This window comes from Panthera pardus, unplaced genomic scaffold (assembly GCF_024362965.1).
Source record: "Panthera pardus isolate Hobbes unplaced genomic scaffold, ASM2436296v1 HiC_scaffold_27, whole genome shotgun sequence".
In the NCBI taxonomy this organism is placed as follows: Eukaryota; Metazoa; Chordata; class Mammalia; order Carnivora; family Felidae; genus Panthera; species Panthera pardus.
The window spans coordinates 123,529,711-123,557,697 of record NW_026526843.1 but is presented as its reverse complement, the minus strand read 5'-3'; the positions used below and the strand labels follow the sequence as shown (position 1 = coordinate 123,557,697).

The 27,987-nt window shown below is 44.8% G+C and overlaps 1 protein-coding gene and 2 long non-coding RNA genes across 6 annotated transcripts in view; 1 reads left to right on the top strand and 2 right to left on the bottom strand.

Moving 5' to 3' along the window:
* LOC128773870 (uncharacterized) overlaps positions 1 to 9,806 on the bottom strand; it is a 29,002-nt gene extending 19,196 nt beyond the window's left edge. The window contains exons 1-3 of one of the 3 annotated variants that reach the window (XR_008418358.1): positions 9,698 to 9,806; positions 7,727 to 7,883; positions 76 to 2,696 (exon numbers count right to left, since the gene is read on the bottom strand). This is a non-coding gene — a long non-coding RNA (uncharacterized LOC128773870). Of the gene's footprint in view, positions 1 to 75; positions 2,697 to 4,683; positions 4,770 to 7,726; positions 7,884 to 9,697 lie in introns of those variants that run through there. The other 2 variants (XR_008418360.1, XR_008418359.1) reach the window with 2 other exon arrangements.
* ANOS1 (anosmin 1) overlaps positions 1 to 10,395 on the top strand; it is a 180,077-nt gene extending 169,682 nt beyond the window's left edge. For both annotated transcript variants that reach the window (XM_053891890.1, XM_019417786.2), the window contains exons 10-14: positions 1,631 to 1,725; positions 3,766 to 3,937; positions 4,374 to 4,594; positions 6,747 to 6,888; positions 8,155 to 10,395. In XM_053891890.1, coding sequence (XP_053747865.1) covers positions 1,631 to 1,725; positions 3,766 to 3,937; positions 4,374 to 4,594; positions 6,747 to 6,888; positions 8,155 to 8,213 — 689 coding nt within the window. In that variant the 3' untranslated portion in view covers positions 8,214 to 10,395. The remainder of the gene's footprint in view (positions 1 to 1,630; positions 1,726 to 3,765; positions 3,938 to 4,373; positions 4,595 to 6,746; positions 6,889 to 8,154) is intronic.
* On the bottom strand, positions 6,116 to 6,639 carry LOC109248267 (uncharacterized). The gene is made up of 3 exons (XR_008418366.1): positions 6,323 to 6,639; positions 6,224 to 6,284; positions 6,116 to 6,183 (listed from the first exon to the last, which is right to left on the bottom strand). It is a non-coding gene; the product is annotated as an uncharacterized LOC109248267 (long non-coding RNA).
* Positions 10,396 to 27,987: the final 17,592 nt, after the last annotated feature.

Sequence of the window (27,987 nt, the reverse complement as noted above, 5' to 3'; positions counted from 1 at the left end):
ACAATGTTATAGCATGAAAGGAGATGAGGTCTTTAAATATTTTTAAATGTTGTTTTTTAATGTTTATTTTTGAGAGAGAGAGAGAGAGAGCGCGTGAGAGGCAGAGGGGCAGAGAGAGGAGTCACAGAATCCGAAGCAGACTCCAGGCTCCGAGATGTGAGCACAGAGCCCGACGCGGGGCTCGGACCCACAAACTTCAGTTGCTTTACAGGCATGAGTGACTAGGGGCCACCACATGCGCGGTATTTTTGTCATCGCAGACACTTTAGCTGGGCAGCGGCAGGCAGACGGCCTGCTCACGGCCGCGTGCTCTGCACACAGCAACCGCCAGGCCTCCTCCCCACGTTCACTGCAAAGTTCTGTCTCAAGGAGATAAGCCAGTGAATCAATAAGGCAACACACCTGCCTGCTTATCTTCTGTATTGATCTGTAGCCAAATTACCTTCTAGCCTAACGTACATTTACATGCTTTGTTTGTTGTTTATGTAGCTCTGTGAGCTTTTAAGTCCCGAGAGCAGCGGTTTGTATGCCTGGAACGGCACCACTTGAAAGAAAGCATATGAATTCATTCATTGACTTCATTCTTGTGTGTAATGTACGATTCTTCCCCTGAAAAAAAAAAACAAAAAGCCCCGATGCCTGTTGTGTAAATCTTAAAACCTCTGGTAAGTGGTTCCTGGAACTGATGGTGCCCGCTTGATATCCGCTCGTCCTCTCTGATTGAAAAGCTCCTCTTTTCTCGATCCAAAGTGCTGCAAGTGAATTCCCACTAGAACCACCCAATCCCGTCAAAGCTTTAACCCTCTGGAAACCTCCATTAAACACTTGGCGTGAACAGCGGGGACGCGGCGTTAATCAGTGGCAGAGAAGTTCCTTTCCACACCTTCGGGCACGCGGGTTGGTGAATAAACCTGATGCCGGCCAGACCTCCTCTTCCCATGCTCGGCGGGGGGCTCGTCATCAGTCCGTCCTTTATCTGAGAGATTTGCCCCAAGCGAGGCCACGTGTGGACAGTGGACACACTGTGCCAGGGAACCCACGTTCTGTCTTGGACAGCAAGTCAGGGTTCCGCAGAGATCAGACACACGGGCGTGTGAGGATATGCACCTGTGCACGCTGGAAGGGAAAGGTGCCCACCTGGGTCTGTGCTGGGGAACGTGTGAGGCACACAGGGGAGCTCGTCTGACTGCTCAGTGCTCCCAGCGTGAGGAAAGTGCTTTGATTTTGCCTGGGTCTGTCGGCTATGTCAGCCACCTGTGGGATTCACACTCGGGATGCTCATTCCCTCTCCCAGGAGCAAAGACGCCCACGGCCGAGTGCCGCCCTTTCTTGTGGGGGTTCCGCTCAGCACCGACCCCGCGGCTACGTTTCTCTCCAGACCTCCTGACAGCCCCATGGCTGTGACTTTCCTGTGCTTTCCGGTTGGTTCTCGCATTTCGCCAGGTTTCCCCCCAGGCTTTCCTCCCGACAGTGAGTTCTGCAGGCCCGCTCGCCTCCTCGGCTCTGCGTCTGCGTTTGTGGCTCACTTCCACAGCTTCACTTCCTTCCTGCCCGTTGTCGCGATCTGAGAGCCGCGGGCTGTGCGGCACGTGGCTCCAGACCGTCCTCTCTGTGCCCTCTGACCTTACAGATCTCAGCGTCGACCGATACCACGTGCAGTGGCTCCCGGAGGTCTGTGCCCACAACCGCAGTGCCGGACCAGAGACCTCTTCTGGCATCACCCAGGTAAGAGACGGTCACACCGCCCGGTTCTCAGCGCGATTTCACTTCCCTCGATGTGCGGAAACAGCGGACTGCGAGCTGTGCCCGGGGTACGACGCGCACGGCTCGTTCTCACGGATTAGCTGTTGGGTGATCGCGAGGTGGAAGTGAAAACACAACGGTCCTCGTGTTCAGTCCTGCAGTATCCGCTGAGGGCTCCGTCCCGTGGGGGCACACGGCAGGGCCTGAAACGCAGAGGCTGCAGACGCGGTTCGTGGGGAACTCCCAGGTCAGGGGGGAAACGCTTCTGAGACCCCCCGTGTGTCTCAACTTAGTCGGACAGAAGCTTTGAATTGTTCTGAGTCCTGGGTTGGCAGCACGATCTGCGGGTGGGACGTTGCCTGTGAACTTCCGTCCGACCCTGTCATGTCCCATCTTGCTCTGCCGCGTCACTGGCTAGTTCCTCCTCGTCCGGGGAAGGAAAGACGTTCCCTGAGTCGCACACGGTGTGCCAGGACCGTTTCTGACTTTTCACTTGAATAGAACACTACGTCCTTGCAGGCAGGAACCCTTCGGTACCAGCCAGTGTGTTGTTCCAAATATTTGGGGCTGATGCACGAGTTACAGAGGGCCATCAAGGGACCAACAACAAAACGGTGCAGAGGGCGGTGAGGTGTCCAGAATATCGATGCCAGCAACTTGTCTGTGATCTAGCAGGACAGTCTAAGATTTCCAAAGGCATGGCCCCACATGTCTCACATATTGATATATGCTATTTCAGCAGAACATTTTTCTTTGGACTATTTTCTAAAGCAGCAAGTGGGGTATTTTTAGAATCCTATCTTGATCACATAACTTTAAGGTAGTAAGATAAAACATGTCAGTGGGTCTGCAGAAATACAGCTTTTTACTGGATTTGACTTGTCCCAACTCATGCTCGCCAACGTCATTCCTTTTATGTTTTCTTAAGTGGTTCCCAAAGTTTGTGGCGTTCACTTAAAAAGAAAAAAGAAACATTTTTAAAAAGGGAAAACTACTTGAAAAGCAGAGAAAGAAATGACCGGAAGCGGGGCTTATTAAATTTTTTATGGGCAGAGGCGAGGCTTCTAGTAGTTTTTTTAGTTATGCATGCGTTGGAATTGTATGAAATCTGGCTTATTTTCAGGGGACCACCCAATCCTAGGCTTACCCTCTCTAGAAAGTCTGAAGGTCATAATAAGCATTTGCTGAGCACGTATCCTGTATCTGGTAGAAATAAGAATGAAAATCCCGAGAAAGCAGTCTGCTAAAGGCTCACACCTCGTCCACTGCCATTTGTAAAGGACGTTTAGACCCATTTATTTTCAAGCTCTGATGGAGCATGGGCTACTTTATCTGCAGCTACGCAGGCCTGCCTTCCCCGCCACTCACATGCATTCTTTACGTAGCTGCGAAGTCTGTACTTAGTGCCTGACGTGGGCTTCCAGCAGATTCCCATATGGAGTGTAGATTTGCTCCCGAAGACCAGTGTTTCAGGCAGAGGCTGCCATTGGTCCCGCTCTCCCCATGGCATGCCCGGTGCCCTGTCTCTGCCCGCCCACCTGTCACCCCTGGGCAGAGGGCCAGCTGCTTCCTCTGTGCGCCTGTCCCCCACTCCGCCCACCACTACGGCCTCCATCCTGACCCGTGACCGAGGCCGCGGGCTGAGCCCCTGCATCTCGTACACATGTGCCTCAGGCTCTGCTACACACTAGATGTCAGGAACAAATGAGACTTGGGTTCACAGTCTGGCACTCCCACCTGTGTGGCTGGCAACCATCACACGCGGCCTGGAAGGTCCCATGAAGCTGCTTCGGTCCTGCCACGCCGCGGTCCTGTTCACTTCCAGGGGCCGTGTCCCATGCCATGGGACGGCCCACAGTCGTGAGGAACCAGAACATGCACAGTGTCTCCTTCGTAGTTTTTATAAAAGCCACACTGCATGCATGCACAGGAAACTGTCCTTGTTAGAACAGGACTCATCTGCCACGTCTTGATCCCTAATGAGACGTATGGCTAGCATATTCCCTCTCTCTCTTGCTCTAGGAAAATTATATCATTCTTCAGGATCTGTCGTTTTCCTGCAAATATAAGGTGACTGTGCAGCCGATTCGGCCCAAGGGCCGCTTGAAGGCAGAAACCGTTTTCTTCACGACTCCGCCGTGCTCTGCCCTGAAGGGGAAAAGCCACCGGCACATGAGCTGTCCCGGCGAAGCAGGTATGTCTTGAGCTGAACGTGCATCTGTGATGCCAGCCACACTTGAAAAACCTTTTGGCGAAACGCAGCTCTGACACGGGATCACTTCTCACAGCGTCACTACCCACCCCGGTCATGGCACTCACTTCTCCTCTTGAGGAAGTGGCCAGATCTTGCCACGTGGCGAAGACCTCTCTCCTCCCGTCCCCAGAGCTGGGTCCTAAAAAGAGTCCCCAAACCAACCCAGCAGAGTGGCCACACTGAGACCACCTCTGGCTGACTGTCCCCATAGGTCATGGAGGTGATGGCCTGAAGCCCTGCATGAGGACCGAGCTCAGACCGCGTGTGCCTCCCCTGGGGAGCGGCTGCTTGAAGTGCCCGCGATATGTGCAAACAGCTCCCATGTCCAGTCTGTGTCCCGCAGCCTAACTCTGCCTCTTATGTCCTCTCCCTCCAGGTCACGTGCCTGCCAAGGTGCTCGCCAAGCCCGAGAACCTTTCTGCCTCGTTTGTCGTCCAAGATGTTAACATCACTGGCCACTTTTCTTGGAAGATGGCCAAGGCCAATCTCTATCAGCCCATGACTGGCTTTCAGGTGACCTGGGCCGAGGTCACGACGGAGAGCAGACAGAACAGCTTGCCCAACAGCATCATCTCACAGTCGCAGATACTGCCTTCCGTAGGTGTCGACTTGCTTCCTGTGTGCATGTCGTCATGTCTGTGGCTGGTCGTCAGCGGCCACTGGAGGCGGGGTGGGGGGGGGGGGGTACTCGTGCCACACTGCTGAGGCGTCTTCCCACATTTTCTTCTTCTGGAGCCATTGTTGTGCAAGTATTCATGACCTAAGATAGGTGCTGTTGTGAGCAGGGAAAACGGTCAGCGGGACATAACCTGTGATTCCTTCAGCAGCCCCGAGCCTGTCCTGTGGGCAAGTGGTTTAACCGTTGTCCCTCGGGTCCAAGTGGACCTGCCCTGTTTGAAGTGTTAAATCGGGGGAAAACAGCTCAAAGAAGCTTGTTGTTTCTCTCCCTTTTCCCCCTTCAAATCTGGCAAGAGCCCATAATGAATTGGCCTGTCTTCCAGGCCACTTAATTCCTTGGCTTGAAGAAAAAAACAAAACAAACCCCATGTGTGGGCTTTTACCCTCTCTAAAAATGCCCTTAGGACATCCAACTCCTGGTCCACTGAGAAAGGAAAGAAAAAAACAAGTCCGGAAGGAAAAATTCCTTGGAATTAGAAAGTAGTTATTCTATGAATGTGTTAGGTTTTATTGAATTCTGAAAAGAATGTGTTGGCATGAAAATAAACATGTTCAGTCCTGGGCATTGACAGATACTGTGTTTTGTGGAAAACTCTTGGCTCATTGACTGAACTTTGGATGATCAAGAATTCACATCACAAGATGTGCAGATGAAAACTTTCAACCATGGGAAAGTCTTATGTTAAGGAACAAACACTGAAATCTCAAGGGTGAGCCCTGAGAACTGGCACTTTGGCACACATGAACCCTGCCAAGTGCGCTGGGCTGCCAGGGTCAAGCGGGGTGCTGAGAGGCGACTCGGCACAGGGCTCTGGCCGAGTGGGAGCCGCCAGTCTCCCCTGTGAGGCTGCTGCGCTTCCCACCTGCTCTTCGACCACTGCCTCCTGTCCTCCACGCTCCCACCTGCTCTGACCACTGCCACCTGTTCTCTGTCACCTGTTCACCACACTCCCACATGTTCTCCAACCACTGCCACCTGTCCTCCACGCTCCCACCTGTTCTCCGACCGCTCCCACCTGTTCTCTGACCATTCCCACCTGTTCTCCACGCTCCCACCCGCTCTCTGACCACTGCCACCTGTCCTCCACGCTCCCACCTGTCCTCCACACTCCCACCTGTTCTCCACGCTCCCACCTGTTCTCTGACCACTGCCACCTGTCCTCCACACTCCCACCTGTCCTGCACACTCCCACCTGTTCTCTGACCACTCCCACCTGTCCTCCACACTCCCACCTGTCCTCTGACCACTCCCACCTGTCCTCCACACTCCCACCTGTCCTCTGACCACTCCCACCTGTCTTCCACACTCCCACCTGTTCTCTGACCACTGCCACCTGTCCTCCACACTCCCACCTATTCTCCACACTCCCACTGTTCTGACCACTCCCACCTGTTCTCCACACTCCCACCTGTCCTCCACACTCCCACCTGTTCTCTGACCACTCCCACCTGTTCTCTGACCACTGCCACCTGTCCTCCACGCTCCCACCTGTTCTCCACACTCCCACCTGTTCTCCACACTCCTACCTGTTCTCTGACCACTCCCACCTGTTCTCTGACCACTGCCACCTGTTCTCCACGCTCCCACCTGTTCTCCGACCACTGCCACCTGTCCTCCACGCTCCCACCTGTTCTGACCACTGCCACCTGTTCTGTGATCACTGCCACCTCTTCTCCACACTCCCATCTGTTCTCCACGCTCCCACCTGTTCTCTGACCACTCCCACCTATTCTCCATGCTCACCCCTACTCCACACTCAGGTCTATTCTCTGGCCACTCACAACTATTCCACAGTCACATATCCTCTGTGCTCCCACCTGTTCTCTGTGCTCACGTGTTCAAGGGCTCATACCTATTCTTCATGCTCACACCTGTTCTCGGCCACTCCCTTTTTCTCCACAATCACACCTATTCTCTGGCCGCTCACACCTGTTCTCCGTGCTCACACCCAGTCTCTGCACTAACACCCGTTCTCTGACTGGGACCAGCCTGCGGGAGAATGCATCTGTACCGTGCCTGCTGTTTTCAAAGGGTCACTGATGAGCATTTCCTTTTGTGTGGCTCCCTCAGGATCATTACGTCCTAACAGTGCCCAATCTGAGGCCATCTACGCTGTACCGACTGGAAGTGCAGGTGCTGACCGCGGGAGGGGAAGGGCCGGCCACCATCAAAACTTTCCGGACGCCCGACCTCACGCTGCCCTCGGTGCACAGTGAGTGTGGGACACAGAAAGTCAGCAGATGTGGGGAAACACTCGGATAAATGACCGAGTTATCACAGATCCCTGTGAAGCGGGGGGTTCTCATCATCTCAAGTCCTTCCGCCCCATGTGTGTCCAGCACGGGACTTGATTCTAGCCGCATTAGCATCATCGTGTGCTTGGTGACTAAGTGCTCCCTCCCTGCCTGGCATCCCTTTCCTCCCTTCTGTTTTCTACACGTATCAGGGCTCTCTACTTCCCTTTTACACTGTAAATACACATGAGGGAGAAAAATCTATAACCTCACAGCAATCTGAAATTGTTTTAGAAACTGTGATTTTCACATGTGATGATCTAGGAAACACGTTGCTAAGGATTATTTCCTCACGACACACATTTGAGTGTAATATATTACATAAATTTTCTTCATACTATGACCCAAATCAATCTACTGGATTTACTGTGAAGTCCAGGTTTTTAAAAAGAATCGTCACCCACTGTTTCAAAAACACTGAGACTCTTGCCGATTTTTAGCGTATGGACTTCATCTCTTTCCAGCTTAAATTTATAAAGGGGTGCCTCCAGATTTGTCTGTTGCTAAGAAAATAGAGCAGGAATCCTGGTTTTACATTTACAATTGTACTAGCTACATTTGCCCCGATTACTGTTCGCGGCTAGAATTGAGGCAGACGCCAATGAGCCTGGGAGAGCTCGGCAGCCCCTTCTCTTTGTAAAGGTCGGGTGAATGCTGTCCTGATACTCCTCCTTTGAAAATGGGTTCACGGGAGGACTGGTTACGTTTCTAACTTCCAAGGAAATAGAAGGACTTTTTTGGGGGGGAGGGGCGCACCTGGGTGGCTCAGTAGGCTGACTGTCCAGCTCTGGGTTTCAGTCAGGTCTGGATCTCATGGTTCGTGAGTTCGAGCTGCATGTCGGGCTCCGTGATGACAGTGCAGAGCCTGCTTGGGATTCTCTCTGCTCCTCCCCTTCTCTGTCAAAAAACAAACCTGAAAAGAAAAGAAAAGAAAAGAAAGGGCTTCGGTGTGCTTGGATAACTGTAGAATGCAGGAAAGGGGGTTGTCCTAGTCCTCTTGTGAGTTTATGGATTTGGGGGAGAAACCGAGGGGTGGGCAAGAGCAGGAGGGGAGGCCGATTCGGAGCAGGGAAGACGAGGACGTGGGAGGGAAGACTTTCTGGCTCCGATGCTTTCACTGTCAGCCGGTACCCGGCTTCCTGCAAAGCAGCAATGACTGATACGTCTGTCCTGTCACCCTTCAGGACCCCACCTCAAACATCGGCATCCTCATCATTACAAGGCTTCCCCAGAAAGATACTAGACGGCTCCAAACGACCTCTAAGAAGTGAAGGAATGTGCCGGCGTGCTGAGCTGCCGGGCCGGCACGTGTGGCTCTATAGGCAAGCGCCCCACACAACTCCCTCCCCCTGTAACTCTGCGTCCGAGGAACCTCTGCTGATCTCGGGCACCTCTGGAAACTAGCGACACACAGCCAGTGGGGACGGACCCAGCTTCCTGCGGGGACGGAGGAAAGGAAGGTGAGGCCCGTGACACTGGAGGCTAAAATAGCCACATACGAATCCCCATCGAATGACTGCAGAAGTGAGATCTCCCTGCATTTGGAGGAGCACATTCTCCCTGCATTTGGAGGAGCACATTCTCAACACAGTCCACACATGCACACGAAGCATAACGCTAAACCAACAACACGTTTTTAGATTCAACGATGGCTTTGATTTGCAGAGTCAACTGAGATGATGCAGTTTTTAGGCCCTATTTTTTCCGATCTTTCCTAAGATGATTTATACCACGTGTAATTTTTAACTGACAAAGGTTAACCTCAAATACAGCAATTAATTTAAATCTCCGCATGTCCCTAAGCTACGTTCACACAAAGGTGAATGAGCATTGCGTCTGTGAACTGTGGTTTTCAAAAGACATCCAAGACAGGAAAGATTCAGCCAATCCCGCTGCTATCCAGAGTCTGCCTTGGAGAAATGAAACTTCTTTCCTGGGGATACTTTTTAACATTTCATCCTGCAAAATGAGACATTTTCCTGACATGTTTTCTTACTTCCCTTGTTCTTGTTTTCTTAATGCAGAAAAGAGCTGCTGATAGGCTTTGTTTTACCACTTCACGAACCTAAAAATTTACAAAACCTCTTGCTTAAAATGAAAGAATCCCAACTACTGGGTATCTTTCAGTCCTTACTAAGTTTTGCCTTTTCTTAATCAAAGTAAGCTACTTGTATGCTAGAATATTCCCTATTCTCGGTAATGTAGGAAACACGAGCCCATGATTGACAGAGGGCGGCTATTTAGTCCTTCAAATCCATTCTATCGTACTGTTTGCCTCCAAACTACCCCTTCGTAGCATGGACTCGGGTCAAGACATATCAACCATATGTGATGTCGCAGTGCACCTTGGGGCACCCTTACACCCAGAAGCGTTTAGTCGGATAAAGTTTGCTCTTGAGGGAATATCCATGTTTATGGTTTGAAATGCACAGATATGTTTTTGTGTCTGTGTACTTGTTTGTGTGTGTGACACACACACATCACAGACCTTGAGACTCACCGAAGAAATGGTTTTCACAGCTACCGAAGGTGGATAAAGACACAGTGCTTCTAGAGAAAAGGATTATATATTTTCCCCACCAGTGTCTCTTCTATGAGGAAAGAGCAATGTGTCAGAAGTTAAACATTTAAAAGGAAAGCCTTCCTCATCCCACTATGTACCTACGTAAACTGGGGAAGGTTTCAGTACCGTCTTCTTGGGTTTTGATGGTGGGACTGGGTACTTACTGTGGTCTGGTTTCCTGAGAGCGTGCGGACGCCCTGAACGCTCCTGGAGGAGAGAACTCAGGACTCCTTCACTTCTTGTGGCTTGTCCACAGTGTCAGGAAGCAAATGCACTACAAAACAGAGACAGACTGTTTTTCCTATCCTGTCGATGCACATCTTTAGGAAACACGGTCCATACGCATGGATATGTGGTGACAGATACTGAAAACTGGTTCCTGTGTGGTAACGACTTTTAAAAGTCAATGACACAGGCAATATTTTGCAGCTTAGCACAAGTGACGCTCCTGGGGAATCTCAGCAGGAAGCGCGTGTTGCTTCCTAAGTGTTTTCTGCAGCTCCCAACAGGGTCTGCGACACTCTTAGCACAACGTGGTGTGAGGTCACCTGGTTCCCAGAGTTTCGCATTTGGAACGCACAGCACAGAAGACACCCCTCCTTTCAAAACAGCCCCGAGCTTGACCCAACACCACAGTATCTTCCAGGAAGCTCTGACTCATGCCAGTGCCCTTAGCAGCAGCTGAATTTCAAATTGTCAAATTTCCACAAATGAAGATGTCTAACATTGGCTACAAGTTTGTCTGTTACTTTGTCACGAACAAATCCAATATTTGCGCCAGCAAATTTTTGTACGGTTGTATAGTTCAAAATGGAGGCGTGTATACATACATACAAAATATTAAATTATTATATAAGTTTAATTTTATGAAGTTTAATTATGTTTCTTTTATCTGGGTAAGAGACGATGAGCAAATCTATGTTTAGTTTGGATGAACGTTCTGAAGCTTACAGCTCCCTTAGGAAATCGAAAGCAGCTCCTAGGAGCATCTAATTCTGCAGTAACATTCGTAACTTAAATATTATTCACATTTTTGGAAGAAAAATGCTATTGATTGGGTAATTAAGGAAACATGAATTTCAATCATATGCAAATTGGCCAAAATATACAATTTTTTTAATTTTAAAAATTTGAGTGCCCTAATAAAGGGATATAACCTATGGGTTGTCTTTTTTTTTTTTTTTTTTCTCTAAACACAGTCTACATGGCTAAGTGTCGAATACATCTAATTGAAATTAAATGCATCTCTCTTCTATGAGGACACATATATTCAGTGACAGTATTCACTCTTCAAAATGCCCACCAAAAAAAGCAAGTCCTCAAGTCCCGGCTTGTAGCTTCACGGCAGCGGCCGGTGAAGTTACCTGTTCTGCCCTCTTTTTCTAACCACAGCCCCGTGGGGCGACATTTATAAGTGAGCGTGTGCCCTTTTAAGCCATTTGTTGTTTTAATATGACATAGTAGAGACACTAACATTGATGGCAGGGAGTTTTTTGAAATGATTATGACACAAACCCAAGTTTAAAGATACGTCTGCTTCCTGGGAACCTGAAAGAGCCTGTCACTAACTCTACAAAGCAGGCTTTCTGCAGCTCAGCAGATGGGGCGCTGGGGCCGGTTATGCTCTGGGGTGTAGCACAGCATCCCTGGCTCCTTACCCGCCAGATGTCCCCAACTGGGGACAGCCAGTGATTCTTTGCCTGGCATAAGGAACTGAGTAAATTACAGGAGTAAGCCCCGGGAAGTTACAACATTCGACTTCAAAGCCCCCGTGTTGTGTCTTATGTGCTCTGAAACCCGTGATGGCGACGCTGAATTTTGACTCGTGTCTGTATCGTGCAACTACACACAGTAATTCTGTCCTTCCTACTAGTCAGCGTCACTTGTGATAATGACTTATTTATTTACTGCCCTTTCTTACACTTTGTGCCATGGGTTTAGTAAACTAAGTTTGCTCATTCCCATGATTCCAACTATCTCTGAATCTTTTTATACAAACCTTCACGTTGTAACCAGAACAGGAAGGCTAACTGTTGCATGTACTTATAACTCACTGAAAATAATAAATGCATAACGATGGTGACTCTTACCTATGATTGTGCATGGCCAGACTCCGTTTCTTACCTCTACTGAGTATTTTAGCAAGTTCTACCATTGACAGAGTGATTAACAGAGGTCTGTATGTAAAGTTACTATTTCTTTACTTAATTATACTGTAGTGTGCAGATAACAGAAGAGCTACCTTCTCATCCAAATGGCCAACAGAGATCACGCCTCTTAGACTGGTCATTTCACGTCAATATTTATTTATGTCTGTAATAAAAAAAAAAGTGATTTTTGTGTGTGTCTGTCATGTTATTTAGAGAGAAGTAATCCTGTAAAAAAAAGCATTTTGTAAAAAAAAAAAAAGTATTGTAAATAGTCTGATATTCTGTGACTCATTATTTTCATGTTAGAGTTTGTACATACTGATTCAGTAATAAAGTATCCTTACACCTGCCCGGTGGACTAGACTCATTTATTAAAAAAAACAAACAAAAACCACACTTTCGTTTTTCCATTTTTTTCCCCCTATGTTCCCAGCGAGAGTCAAAAAGTCAGTATGAATGGAATTTGAGGTGTGGCAAACGTACTTCATCCTAATGAAAGTATTCTGGGGCCTGGAGATGACACTTGAGATTTCTTTCATAGTATTTACTTACGGCTGTTATTGCTGATGGCTTTGGTGGCATTTTTTGTCAATAGTCTACAATTCAAAGTGTCCCCCTCCCCCATGCATGCATACAAGGCTAGAGGTACGAAGAACTTCTCTTAGTCCTTGTCCCTGCCTCTGTGGTTTTCAACACCATGCACTGTATTCAGAGCTCCCGGTTTCCAGCATCCAAGGACAATTGTGAGCCTTTCCTGCACTTCCCACTGGGACATCAGCATATCTATCTGCTCTGAATGAGCCAAATGCCACCACATAAAGAGTGAGGAATAACGTGGTGTTCTCCAGGGGAACCTCAATCTTCTCCTTCCTCCATAAAATCACCCACTTGATTTATACATTCATTCGACAAACATTCCCTCAGTTTCTGCTTTGTACCCGGTCCTGTTCTAGAGGTGGGACATTGCCTACAAAAGGAAAGCTCCCCGTTTGCTTTCTTCCTCAAAGTAGGCAGAGGCGTGATAGATAAGACATGACAATAAATGAACAGCAAATAATAATAAATGGAAATGCTCAGAGGTGGGGAGATGAGACGCTGTGGGATGCAGGGGGAGAGAGGCCAGGATAGGAAGTTCAAAGTCTCGCGAATATTTTTAAAGATCACTCTGGCGGCCATGGGCAGAAGAGCTGGTGTGAAGAAAAATAAGGGGGCAGATCAGGCCGAAGACGTGGCCTTTGTCCTGGCAAAGACGGGATTGCATATTAAAATGCAACGGTCACAGATGTGCAGGGAAGCCAACAGATTGGGGACACGTTTTGGAAGCCACAGTGATAAGACTCATACTGGCAGGTGAGCCCCAGACAGAAACATGTTCTGAACATCACTGAGCAATTTTCAAATCACAATGGTGACAGATTCTTTAAAAACAATTAGCAATAACATGTAGGAATCCAGATTCCAAAGGCCACATACTGTATGACTGCATTTTTTAAATGTTTATTTTTGAGAGACAGAGAGAGAGAGATAGAGAGACCATGAGTGGGGGAGGGGCCGAGAGAGAAGGGGACAGAAGATCTGAAGCAGGCTCCGTGCTGACAGCAGAGAGCCTGATGTGGGGCTCGAACTCATGAACTGTGAGATCATGAACTGAGCCAAGGCCAGATGCTCAACTGACCGAGCCAGCCAGGTGCCCCTGTATGCCTGCATTTTTATCAGACGTCTGGACTCAGGAAGTCCCCATGCAGAAGGCAGATGAGTGGTCGCCAGGAGCTCGGGGTGGGGGCATGCCAGTGACTGCTCCACGGGCACAGGGCTTCCCTCTAGAGTTAATGGAAATGCTCTGTACCTACAGGATATGGTTGCACAACATTGCGAATGTACCAAATGCTACTGGGTTGCACACTTTTAACACTTTGTGTTTACGTGAGTCTTAACTTTGATAGAAAACAAATGTTAGCAATCCTAATATAGATACACCTGTATACCTAATATATCTACCTATATGCCCAGGTATATGTCATGGTGAAGAGGCTGCATGTCTGAGAAACCTGTCTTGTTCAGTGAAACTAAATTTAAGTATAATTAAAACGTATAGATTTGAAAAGTCATTTCATGAACTAACAGTAATCCAGGTGCATATCCATGGTCTACAAGTAGCTTTGAGAAAGAAAAAAAAAAAAGGAAACTGAAATTCATTATCTACAAGAGTAAACGCTGCCCAAAGTAGGGAAGTTTCCAGTCTCAGATTACTGTAACATGTAAAGATTGAGTTTTGAATGATCACCCCTGGTTATTAGCATGACCCTGGGTCAGTGGCTCTCAGAACTGGCTGCCTACTTGAATCCCCTGGGAGGCTTTGAAGAAGGCCAGTGTTTTCTGGTACCTTCAGACGTGGAGTGACGTGTGGACAACAGAGCTGTTTGAAAGCTAATTCCCCAGCTAATTCTCGTATGTGCCTGATGTGGAGAACCACTCTTCCAGACGATGGGAAGATACGATATGAACGATACATGGTATAGACATTCCTGCTCACAGAGCTGAAGGAGTACAGAGTCATACCGTAGCATACAATTGGATTGCACCGGAGTGAAGTTTTCTGACCACACTTTATGCTTCACTGAATCATATGCGAAGACAGACACACAGACACTGAGTACACATGCAGATAGTCCCACATGTAGACAGACGCAGGTATACCTAGAGATAGCCCAGTCTTCTCTTGGTACCTGGGGATTTACTGTGGCACATACTGATACAACATATAGGTGGTCAGACACAGCTTGGATATTCTAGTGTGCCGTTAGTGGAAATTATAATCTTTTCTGGCCTGGTGAAACAGCTTTCAGAGAGGCAGCTTGTAGTGATTTACATGTAGTCAAAGACAGCCAATTAGAATCGATCTGTCAGTGAACTTCCAGCCCCAGACTGTGTGCAATCCAAAACTGATTCTGATTGACCTCTTTGTCCCAGATATCTCCTTCCTCATCTCAAACGACAGCCCATCAAAAGCAATTGGCTGCATTACGAATAATGGAAACCATTCCTCATGCCTTCGTTGAGTGCACCCTCTGGGTATTGCGCTGGGTCGATCATAAGGCCCTCTCTGTAGTTTACAAGGGAAACAGCTAATAGAATTAACCCCTACAGCTAACATTTACTGAGGGCGCAGTAACAGTGAGGCACTTGGCTAAGTGTGCTATTTGCATGAGTTCATTCATTTCTTCAATCATCCTAAGGGGATGGCAGCATGTTAAAGCTGAGGAAAGTGAGATACAAGTTAAGTCAGCTCCAGATCAGGTAGCTAGTGAGTTACAAAGTCTGAAAATGAACCTGGGCCATGAGTATCAGGCCACTAGACTCTTCTGCCTGTCAGCCTGTCCTCCATAAGCTCAAGTTACAAAAGGTACTGTGTACAACATGGCAGAAAGGAGGATCCTAGGCTCCCCTCGTCCTACAGCTATAATCATATGAATGCACCCACATGAGTGTAAATAAGCCAGGAAATGACCCAAGACTCTCCACAACTATATGTAGAAAAGAGGCCGTATTGAGAATAGGAAGGGCAGAGACATGTTCGGGAACCAAACACCTGCAGGACTGTCTGCGGGAGGGAAGGACACTGCGGGTACAGAGAAGGGAGAGGAGGAGAAGCCAGAGCAGGCACTCCCCAGCTCTGGGGACCCACATGGGGAAAACAAATACCCATAATGTTTGGCTTTGAAAACCAGAGGCACTTGACTTCTAACAATCCTGGGGCTTAACACCTAGAATTTTAAACATCACCAGGCTCGGCTCTGGGAGAGCTAGAGGGTGAGAGGAAACTCAGTCTTTGCCCATCAAGTGGCAGCATAACAAAGAACTGTTGAGGTACAACACAGAAGCAACAGTTTGAACAACAACTGGGGTATATGGGAGGGAGATGTGTTGACTAATCTCAGAGCACAGGCTAGAAGGGCACAAATCCTCAGGAGACTTCTTCAAGAACTAAAGAGCTGGTGGGCACCATTCCCACCACCAAACCAGCCCTACAAGAAATGTTAAAGGCATAGTTTTGAATGGAAAGGAAAGACCATAAGCAGGAGTAAGGAAAGTAGGAGCACAGAAGCAGTTAAAGTAAGTATATCTATAAAAATCAATCAAGGGATTCACAAAATAAAAGGATGTAAAGTGTGATACCATATACATAAAAAGTGTGTCACGGGAGAGAGGAGTAAAGAATGGGTACAAATGGGGGCGCCTGTGTGGCTCAGTCGGTTGGGCATCCGACTTTGGCTCAGGTCACGATCTCACGGTTCGTGGTTTCAAGCCCCCCATTGGACTCTGTGCTAATGGCTCAGAGCCTGGAGCCTGCTTCGAATTCTGTGTCTCCCTCTCTCTGTCCCTCCCCCACCAGTGCGCTCTCTCTCTCTCTCTCAAAGGTAAATAAACATTAAACTTTTAGAAAAGGGTATAGGGGCATCTGGGTGGCTCAGTCTGTTAAGCGTCTGACTTCAGCTCAGGTCATGATCTCACAGTTCGTGGGTTTGAGCCCCGCGTCGGGCTCCGTGCTGACAGCTCAGAGCCTGAAGCCTGCTTCAGATTCTGTGTCTCCTTCTCTCTCTGCCCTTCCCTTGCTCTCTCTCTCTCAAATATAAATAAGCATTTTTTAAAAATTATTTAAAAAATGGTACAGGGGCACCTGGGTGGCTCAGTCGATTGAGTGTCTAACTTCAGCTCAGACCATGATCTTGCAGTCTGTGAGTTTGAGCCCCATGTTGGGCTCTGTGCTGACAGCTCAGAGCCTGGAGCTTGCTTCGGATTCTGTGTCTCCCTCTCTCTCTGCCCCTCCCCCGCTCATGCTCTGTCTCTCTCTCTCTGTCAAAAATAAAAATAAACATTAAAAAAAATGGTACGAACATAAGCAACTACCTACATAATATACACTGCTATATGCATAAGATGTTATATGCAAACCTAATGTAACCACAAATCAAAAATCAGTAACAGATATGTGAAAGATAGAGAAGGGAATCCAAGTATGTCACTAAAGAAAGCCAAGTAACTGTGAGAACAGAGCAAGAGAAGAGAGGAACAGAGAAGAACCAGAAAAACCATACAGCAAGTAGCAAAATGACAATAAATACATAGCTATCAATAAATACTTTGAATGTAAAGAGACTACATGCTCCAATCAAATGATACAGGATGGCGGAATGGATAAAAAAAAATCCATCTACATGCTGCCTACAAAAAACTCATTTCCGACCTAAGGACACATGAAGACAGAAAGTGAAGTGATGGAAAAGCATTTATCATGCAAACGGAAGTGATATGAAAGCCTGAGTACCAATGCTTATAATGGACAAAATAGAGTTTGAAACAAAGACTGTAACAAGAAACAAAGAAAGACACTCTCTAATCATAAACAGGACAATCCAACAAGATATAACAATTGCAAATATTTATGCACCCATCATAAAAGCATCCAAATACATAAAACACCTAAAAGCAAACATAAATGAAGTAATCAATAATATAAAATAGTAGGGGACTTAAACACCCCACTTATGTCTATGGATAGATCATCCAAACAGAAAATCAACAAGAAAACAGTAGCTTTGAATGATGCACTGGACCAGAAGGATCTAATAGATATCTATTAGATGGAATTCAGAACATTCCATCTTAAAACGGCAGAAGACACATTCTTTTGAAGTGCACTTGGAATATTATCCAGAAAAGATCACACGTCAAGCCACAAAACAAGTGTCAACAAAATAAAAATAGCTAAAGTCATGTCGTATATTGTTTCCAACCATAATGCCATGAAACTAGAAGTCAACCACAATAGAAAATCTGGAAAGAACCCAAACACATGGAGGTTAAATCAGATGTTACTAAATGATGAATGGATCAACCAGGAAATCAAAGAGGGGGGAAAAAAAAACCACAGGCAGACAAAATGAAACGGTCAAAAATCTTTGGGGTGCAGCAAAAGCTAATCCAGGAGGGAAGTTTATAGCGATACAAGTCTACCTCAAGAAGCAAGAAAAATCATAAAGAAACAACCTAAACTTACAACTAAATAAGCTATACAAAGAAGAACAAAGAAAACCCCAAAACAGTAGAAGGAAGGAAACAATAAAGATTACAGCAGAAAGAAACAAAATAGAAACTAAAAAACCCAAAAGAACAGATCAGTGAAACCAGGAACTGGCTGTTTGAACAGATCAACAAAACTGATAAACCTTTAGCCACATTCATCAAAATATATATAAATGAGTAAATGAATAAAGAGGGAGAGAGGATTCAAGTAAAATCAGAGGTTAAAGAGAAATAAGCAACCAACAGCGTAGAAATACAAAGGATTTATAAGAGAATATTATAAAATATTATATGCCAACAAATTGGACAGCCTAGAACAAATGGATAAATTCTTTGAAACATATATCTCCCACAACTAACTCAGAAAGATATAGATATGTAAGTGAGGAACCACTGAATTCTACTCCTGAAACCAATATTGCATTGTATATTAAGTAAAATTCAAATGTAAAAAAATGCTCATAAAAATATATTTAAAAAGAAATATATCATTCGAACAGCCTGACTGCCAGAAATGAAATTGAATCAGTAATCAAAAAAGCTCCCAAGATGACCCTAATATAACGATGTATGTTAACTATACTGAAATTAAAAAAAAAAAAAAATTAAAAACCTCCCAATAACCAAAAGTCCAGGACCAGGTAGCTTCACAGAGAAATTCTACCAAACATTAAAGAAGAGCTCATAACTATTCTTTGCAAGCTATGCCAAAAAATAGAAGAGAAAGGAGAGCTTCCGAATTCATTCTGTAAGGCCAGCATTAGCTTGATATCAAAACCAGATAAAAACACCATAAAAAAAGGGAACCACAGGCTAATGTCTCTGATAAACATATGTGCAAACATCCTCAACAAAACAGTAGCAAAAAAATCCAACAATACATTAAAAAATTTATTCACTATGGCCAAGTGGGATTTATTCCTGGGATGCAAGGATGGTTCAATATTCGCAAATTAATCAATGTGATAACATCACATCAACAAGAGAAAGAATAAAAACCATATCATTTCAATAGGTACAAAAAAAGCATTTGACAGAGTAGAACATCCATTCATGATAAAAACCCTCAACAAAGTAGATTTAGAGGGACTACACTTCAACATAATAAAGGGCATCTGTGAAAAATCAACAGCTAACATCATGCTCAGTGCTGAAAAAACTTCAGCTTTCCCCTAAGATCCAGAACAACACAAGGATGTCCACTCCCACCACTTCTATTCAGCGCAGTACTAGAGGTCCTAGCCATAGAAATCAGAAAAGGAAAAGAAATAAAATGTATCCAGGTTAGAGGAAGAAGTAGAACTTTCCCTATTTGCAGATGACATGACATTATATGGAGAAAACACTAAAGACTAGTAGGAGTAACAAAGGAATTCAGTAAGGTTGTATGATACAATATCAATATACAGAAATCTGTTTCATACAGGAACCCTCTTGCACTGTTGGTGGGAATGCAAACTGGTGCAGCTGCTCTGGAAAACAGTGTGGAGGTTCCTCAAAAAATTAAAAATAGATCTACCCTACGACCCAGCAATAGCACTGCTAGGAATTTACCCAAGGGATACGGGAGTGCTGATGCATAGGGGCGCTTGTACCCCAGTGTTTATAGTAGCAATTTCAACAATAGCCAAATTATGGAAAGAGCCTTAATGTCCATCAACTGATGAATGGATAAAGAAGATGTGGTTTATATATACAATGGAATACTACTTGGCAATAAGAAAGAATGAAATCTGGCCATTTGCAGCAATGGAACTGGAGGGTGTTATGCTAAGTGAAATACGTCAGGCAGAGAAAGATACCATAGGTTTTCTCTCATATGTGGATCTTGAGAAATTTAACAGAAGACCATGGGGGAGGGGAAGGGGAAATAAAAAAGTTAGAGAGGGAGAAAGGCAAACCATAAGACACTCTTAAATACAGAGAACAAACTGAGGGTTGATGGGGGTGGGGGAAAGGGGAAAATGGGTGATGAGCACTGAGGAGGGCACTTGTTGGGATGAGCACTGGGTGTTGGATGTTAGCGATGAACCATGGGAATCTACCTCCAAAACCAAGAGCACACTGTATATACTGTATCTTAGTCAACTCAACAATAAATTAAAAAAAAATCCATTTCATTTCTGTACACTAACAATGAAGTAGCAGAAAGAGAAATTAAGAAAACAGTCCCATTTACAATTGCACCAAAAATGTAAACATCTAGGAGTAAACTTAACCAAAGAGGTGAAAGACCTATACTCTGAAAACTATAAAACTTTGATAAAAGAAACTGAAGACAGCACAAACAAATGGAAAGATACTCCATGGTCATGGATTGGAAGACAAATATTGTTAAAACTTCCATACCACCTAAAGCAATCTACAGATTTAATGCACTCTCTATCAAAATACCAACAGCATCTTTCACAGAGTTACAACAAATCCTCCTAGAAACAGCCAGAGCAATCTTCAAAAATAAGATCCGGAGGAATGACAATCCCATATTTCAAGATACACTACAAAGCTGTAGTAATCAAAACAGTATGGCACTAACACAAAGACAGGCATGCAGATCAGTAGAACAGAATAAAGAGCCCAGAAATAAACCAACAATTACAGTCATTAATCTTTGACAAAAGAGGCAACAATATGCAATGGGAAACAGTCTCTTCCACAAATGGTGCTGTGAAAAGTGGACAGCTACATGCAAAAGAATGAAACTGGACCAGTTTCTTACACCGTATACAAGAATTAACTCAAAATAGACTAGGGACTTAAATGTGAGGCCTGAAGCCATAAAAATACTAGATCACAGCACAGGTAATAATGTCTCTGACATAGGCTGTAGCAACATTTTTCTAGATATGTTTCCTGAGGCAAGGGAAACAAAGTGAAAAATAAGCCATTTGGACTACCTCAGAATAAAAAGCTTCTCCACAGGAAAGGAAACCATCAACAAAACTAAAAGACAACCTACTGAATGGGAGGAGATATTTGCAAGTGATATATCCAATAAAGGGTTAGTATCCAAAATATATAAATAACATATAAGTGAACATCAAAACGCCCCAAATAATCCAATTAAAAAACGGGCAGAAGACAAGAACAGACATTTCCTCAAAGAAAACATACAGATGGCCAACAGACACGTGAAAAGATGCTCAATATCATTCATCATCAAGGAAATGCAAATCAAAACCATGAAGAGGTATCACCTCACACCTGTCAGAATAGCTAAAATCAGGAACACGGGAAACAACAGGTGTTGGCAAGGATCTGGAGAAAAAAGTCTTGTGCACTGTGGATGGGAATGTAAACTGGTACAATCACTTTGGAAAACAGTACGGAGGTCCCTCAAAAAATTAAAAATAGAACTACCCTATGACCCAGTAATTGCACTAATGGGTTATCTACCAAAAAAAAAAAAAAAACCTACAAAAACACTAATTTGAAAAGGTATATGCACCCCTATGTTTAATGCAGCATTATTTACAGTGGCTAAATTATGGAAGCAGCCCAAGTGTCCACTGAATGGATACAGAAGATGGGGTATTTTTATACAATGAAATATTACTCAACCATCAAAAATAATGAAATCTTGCCATTTACAATGACACAGATGGGTCCAATGCTAAGTGAAATAAGTCAGTCAGAGAAAGGCAACTACCACGTGATTTCACACCTATCTAGAGTTTGGAAAATAGAATGAATCAACAAAGAAAGGCAAGCCAAACAGACTCTTAACTCTAGAGAACAACTGGTAGTTACCAGAGGGGACGTGGGTGGGGGATGGGTTCACATGGTGATGGAGATTAAGAGCACACTTACCGTGATGAGCACTGAGCAACGTATAGAATTGTTGAATCACTATATTGTGCACTTAAAACTAATATAACACTGTATCTTAACTATACTGTAATTGCAATTTTTAAAAAAGGTACTAGGTAGCCTGTAAGTAAGCACATGATGTTATGTGTGTGTGTGAAATACTATGCATATATGTATGAAATGTATACGATTCTGAAAGTATGCGATACTAAATACGTTTATGTATAGATAGAGATCAAGTCAAATGTCAATGTGACTTGATACATAGAAGGGTTTGTTTGTGTTTTCTGTTTTGTTTTTGGTTTTGGAGTTACACCTGACGGATTCCACCAGATCTTCATGGTGGAATGTTTTAAGAGCTTCCGAATTGATTCTAATATGCAGCCAGAGCAACTACCACTGCCTTACAGGGTTATCCAAACTCTCGGTGCTGAACCGATCACTTCTGCAACTTGACTGCAACCTAGCTTTTCTTGAACTACCACTTGGGTTTGCCCACTGGCCTGTATATTAATCACAATATGGGTAAAGTTTAAGTTCTCCTACAAAATCTTTCCCTTTTTTCTTTCCTCCCTCCCTTAACCAGACAGGACAGAAATCTTAATTGTTTTATTATTTTACATGGAAAATTATCCTTGCTTTTTTGTTTCTGAGTGCATTTGTGAACCTTCAGGAGGCATACTTTTAAGGACTTAGTCAAGACTTGAATGAAAGTACAGTATTTGTGCAGTCTTCTCTTTTGTTAGCAATGATGCACCATGTTGGGGTTGGCAAATATTTGCATGGTCCCCCCTTGTCATCATTTCCTGTCAAGTGGCCAATCTGATGGTAAATTTAGAAGTCTCGGCTGGAGGTCTTCTGAACTAAAAAGCTCCTTTTGCAGGCTGGGTATGACTACACATTCTGGTTTGGAATATAAATGCTGAGGTTTGTGTGTTTGGCTCAGTACCAGCTTGCTGAGTATTCAGTATCTGCTAAGTCAGACTGTAAGGTGAAGGTGCATGTTTGTGAACATTTTACAGGGGTGAATGCTTCCCAATTTTTTTTTACTGCATTTGTATAGGAATAAATTTATAGTAAACTGTGTTTATTGTAAACAAATAAGTTTATTTGTATAGAAAGAAGTGTTACTGAATGAATTATGTCAAATGATCAATGTAAATATCATTAAGCAATTATCTTCCTTAATTTGAAAACGGTTCATTCATTGACTGATGAGTAGATTGATGAGTATGACCGTTTGTCCACATGAAGATGATTACAACTCTTTTCCAGCTTTGTTGTATGCAATGATTTAAGATTTAATAATGGAAGTACTTACTGGAACTCTGTTCCCAAAGGTAGTCACGCCAGAGGGAGTGGTTGATAAAAGATGAGCTAGCCTTTCCAGGACCCGTGACGCAAAGCATATCCGTGTCTCCTTTGTTATCAGAGTCACTTACAACAACACTTCCTTCATCCAAAATGGCGGGTGTGACTCTGGTTCCAGGCTGGAGAAGATGCCAACGAGCTGTGGTTCCCTGCCAGCATCATATATCAGAGTGTCCTGTGGCACTCTCACGGAGGCTCCCAGAAGTGTTACCAAACCGAAGCCCCGGCCAGATTCTGTTGACATGCCAGGAGAGGCACAGGCTGGTCCCGATGCTGCCTCCCACGTGCAGGCGGGAGCACCCCACCGCTGTGTGCACAAAGGCCACTTTGTACCTTCACTGCTGAGCGTCTACAGGTGCTGTACTGTCATCTGGGCAAATGCCAGCTTCCTCAAGGAAGGCCTGGAGCCAAAACACCAGCATTTATCCAGTTGATGACAACCCAGCACCTGTAAAAAGCAAAGGAAAACACCGGGGAGGAGTGACGGAGAACAGAGTCTCCGTCCTGCCAAGGGGCCTGGCATCTGCAGGAAGCCAACGGCACCCCGCCACGTTACGTGAGATCGGCTTAAATCAACATGCATTTCACTGTAGCGGAGCAGAGTGCCTCTGAGAACCCGAAAAGCATATTTTATGGAGATGCATGGCGCTTGTCTCTGGAAAGTCTTGAAAAGGTGAACCTTTTGCATGAATGTTTTACTGCCTTAAGAAATCGTTGGCGAAGGTCGGTTTTTGTTGTGTAGCTGTTGTCTATTGCCTCCTATTCCCCCAGAACATTTCGGACTTGGCTGCACGCAGATTTCTTGACGTCTGTCCGGATTCCAAAGGCAAGAAGTCTTTAGTCACAGAAACAAAGGCTGGGCTTTGCAGCTGGGAGGGGGCCTTGCAGTCACTTCTGGCATAAAGGAAAAGAGTTTATCTGCAGCCATAAATAAAGCTTTGTCAACCCAGGGATGCCTGCAGGAGCTGACGGCCCAGTTCAGTGATGAGCCGTTAATTAGGAATGGGGGTGGGAGCTCTGAGTGGACTATCTGATGTCAAACACACAGGGATTCCATCCTGAAGCTGGAGCCCAGTTGGGAAGGCAGACAATGGTCTGCATGCAGATGGCCTGGCGGTGTGCTCCCAGGGCCACCCAGGGTAAAGCGGAGAATTCAGTGTGGTGACCAATCCAGGAATTCTTCCCCATGTGATGGTTTTTATTTGTTTGTTTGTTTGTTTTTTGTTTTCTAAGAAAGTCAAATTCTGGGTGCACCTGAGTGGCTCAGTTGGTTGAAGTCCTTTGGCTCAGGTCATGATCTCACAGTTCGTGGGTTCAAGCCCTGCAGCGGGCTCACTGCTGTCAGCACAGAGCTTGCTTCACATCCTTTGTCCCCCTCTCTCTCTGCCTGTCCCCTGCTCACACGGTCTCTCTCAAAATGAAAAAACTTAAAAAAAAAAAAAAAAGAAGGCCCAACTCTGTGTGTCACCCTTAATGGCCACACTTCATCATTCCATTTAAAATTTGTATGAGTTCCCTATTACCTTGCTTAAACTCGCGTCCACGATTCCATGGTCTTCCAGACCTTCCTATACAACAAATGGAATTGGAGAATACCCTGAGTTAATTCTCTCTCTCCCTCCCACCTCCCCATTCCTTTCTCTTTCTCTCCCTCTGTAGCAAAACCTTTGTGCTTGGCATGCTGTAAACTGTACACAAAGATAGCCTGTGTCCTTGGTGCAACAGGCCCAGAAAACCTGAGGAGGGAGCCCGATCCTGGGAACCTGTTTTCTACGCTGGTCCTCCTCTTGCGGGCCGCCTGCATGCTTGGTGTGAGACCCCTCTTCCCACCGCCCCAGCTGTCCTGCAGTTGAGTGCTTCTCGCACCACATTACCCCTGCCTTCTCTTCTGCTTCTCTGTTCCACAGTGTGGGTCCAGTATTGACACTGGGCCCATCCAGATGATCCGGGCTAATTTCCCTATTTTCAAGTCAGCGGAGGATCAACCTCAATTCTACCGGCAATTTTAATTCAGATGTCGACATGTCTGGGAACCACTGATCTGCTTCCCTAGTGCCTGAAGTTCACGTTCTCAGAATAACACATCCACACAGTAGACGAAGACAGACTCAATATAAAATTTCCCATTTTCTACCCCCTGACTCCTCAGCTTCTGGGAGCTGCTCATTACTGACATTTTCAGCTTCCCACTGTATCCTTCCCTCCAGGCTTCTACAGAGTGAAGCCTTTTTATGAAAACTCAATCAAACCACACACATTGTTCTCCAACGTGCCTTCTCATCTATTAACGTCTTATTGATCTTTCCATGCCCATGCACATAAATCTAGACATTCTTTGTAATTAGAATGTCACTGATTGGAAAACCATAAATTGTATAACCTTTTTCCTATGGATAGAGTTTGAGGGTTGGTTTTTCCCAAATTTGTCATTATATTCCTGTTCATGTATAAAAGTCTTTGTACTTCTATCTGTGTTCATGTGTAGATCCCCACCCTGTAATTTGTGTGTGTGTCTTACTATTTAACTTTACATTTAAATATAAATGTATTTTAAATTATAAATTTACTTAAATGTATATTTAAAGTTTTTATTTATTTTGGACAGAGAGACAGAGCATGACAGGGGAGGGACAGAGAGACAGGGAGACACAGAATCCGAACCAGACTGCACAGCGTCAGCACAGAGCCCAACGTGGGGTCTTGAACCCACCAACTGTGAGATCATGACCTGAGCTGAAGTCAGACGCTTCACTGACTGAGCCACCCAGGTGCCCCTAAACCTATGTTTAAATATGAACATGAGTACATATATCTTCTTGTATGTATATCTGTAGGTACACCTGTAGGTATTATTGGAACAGACATTTAAAACAGAGTCCAGAATATGTAATTTATTTCAGAAGCTGATAGTCATAGCACAATTTTCTGTGTCACCCCATTTCCCCACCTCTTTGTCAACACTGTCTACGATAATGCTTTCAGAATGTGAATATGTTGGTTAAGAAATAATATCTAATGTTGCTTTCATTTGATTTCCTCTCTTACCAGAGAGGTCTAGTAATTTTGGATCTGCTCACTGGCCACTCGTTATTGTTAATGTTCAGTGGCTCCACCTGCCAACTTTTTTTTTCCCCTTTACAATTTTTTATATAAAAATAGAGGAACAAAACCTGGCAGTGTCAGAGTGACTCCTGCCCCAGGGAGAGGGGAAGGTAACCACACACATCAGTCTGAACGTGGCCTTAGGAGTGGGCTGGGGGCAGACCTCTGGCCTGACTCTAGTCTCTGCCCACCAGCAAAAACTTCTCTGGGAACAACACAGGGAAAGTATCTTGCATTCTGTGCTACTGCATCTCTAGCAAACACCTGGTCTGACTCACTTGAGCCAAATGTGGGCCCAGACTGGCCCACAAATAACACAGGGACCAAACTGCCCACAACGGGTAGAGAGCCATTGCAGACGACTGCACTGAAGGGAAAAGTGGCTCAGCCATGATAGTAGGGTGCATTCAAAATGCATAGGAGACACCCCAGAAGTGCCAGGCCCTGGTGAACAGAGGACACTATACTGCGCAGCCCTACAGGACTTCTTCTTCATATGGACACTACTTTCAAGAGAAGAATATGTAGCTGACTTACCTAACACATAGAAACAGAGAGTTACACAAAATGAGGAGACAGAGGAATATGTCCCAGGTGAAAGAATAGGACAAAATCACAGCAAGGGAGATAAACAGATGTGAGCAATATACCCGATAGAGAATTTAAGTTATGGTAAAATACTCACTGAACTTGAGAAAAGAGTGGAGGCTCTCAGTGAGAAATTCAACAAAGAGAAAACTTAAAAAGAAAACAATCAGAGATGAAGGTCTCAATAATTAAAATTAGAAATACCTGAGATGGAATAAATAGGAGACTAGAGGAAGCAGAAGAACAGATCAGTGACCTGGAGGAGAAGAGTGGTGGAAAGCAATCAGGCTGAGTAGGAGAAATAAATATGAGTTATAAAAAATGAGAACTGACTTAGGGAACTCAGTGACAACATCAAGCATAATAATACCGACATTATAGGCATCACCGAAGAAGAGCAAGAAAAGGTGGCAGAATTACTATTATTTGAAGAAACAATATCTGGAAACTTCCTAAGTCTGGGGAAGGAAACAGAAATCCAGATCCAGGAGGCACAGACAGCCCCCAACAAAATCAACCCAAGGAGGTCCACACCAAGACATACAGTAATTAAAATGGCAAAGAGTAGTGATAAGGATAATATTTTTAAAGCATCAAAAGAAAAGAAAACACTTACATACAAAGTAAATCTGATAAGGCTATCAGCAGATTTTTCAGCAGAAACTTTGCAGGCTAGAAGTTAGTGGCATGATAAATTCAAAGTGCTGAAAGAAAAAACCTGCAACCAAGAATACCCTATCCAACAAGGCTGTCATTCAGAATAGAGGGAGAGATAAAGAGTTTCTCAGACAAACAAAAGTTAAAATAGCTCATCCACTAAACCAGACTTACAAGAAATTTTAAAGGGGACTCTTTGAGTGGAAAGGAAAAAACATGAGTAGGAGTAAAAAAAAGTAGCTAGCACAAAAGCAGTAAAATTAATAAGTATATTGATAAAAATCAGTCAAGGAATTCACAAAATAAAAAGGTGCAAAGTATGACACCATATACCAAAAACAAGGTGGGGCAAAGTATGACACCATATACCAAAAACAAGGTGGGGAGAGGAGTAAAGAATGGGTTCAAACTGAAGCAACCATCAGCCACAGCAAACAGACAACACAAAGAAATAAAAGGAATTCAGATTGGCAAGGATGAAGTCACTATTTGCAGACAACATGATACTCTATGTAGAAAACCCGAAAGACTCCATAAAAAAATGCTAGAACTGATACATAAATTCAGTTAATTCACAGTATACAAAATCCACATACGGAAATCTTTTGCATTTCTATACACCAATAATGAAGAACCAGAAGGAGAAATTAAGAAAACATCCCATCTACAATTGCACCAAACATGTAAAATAC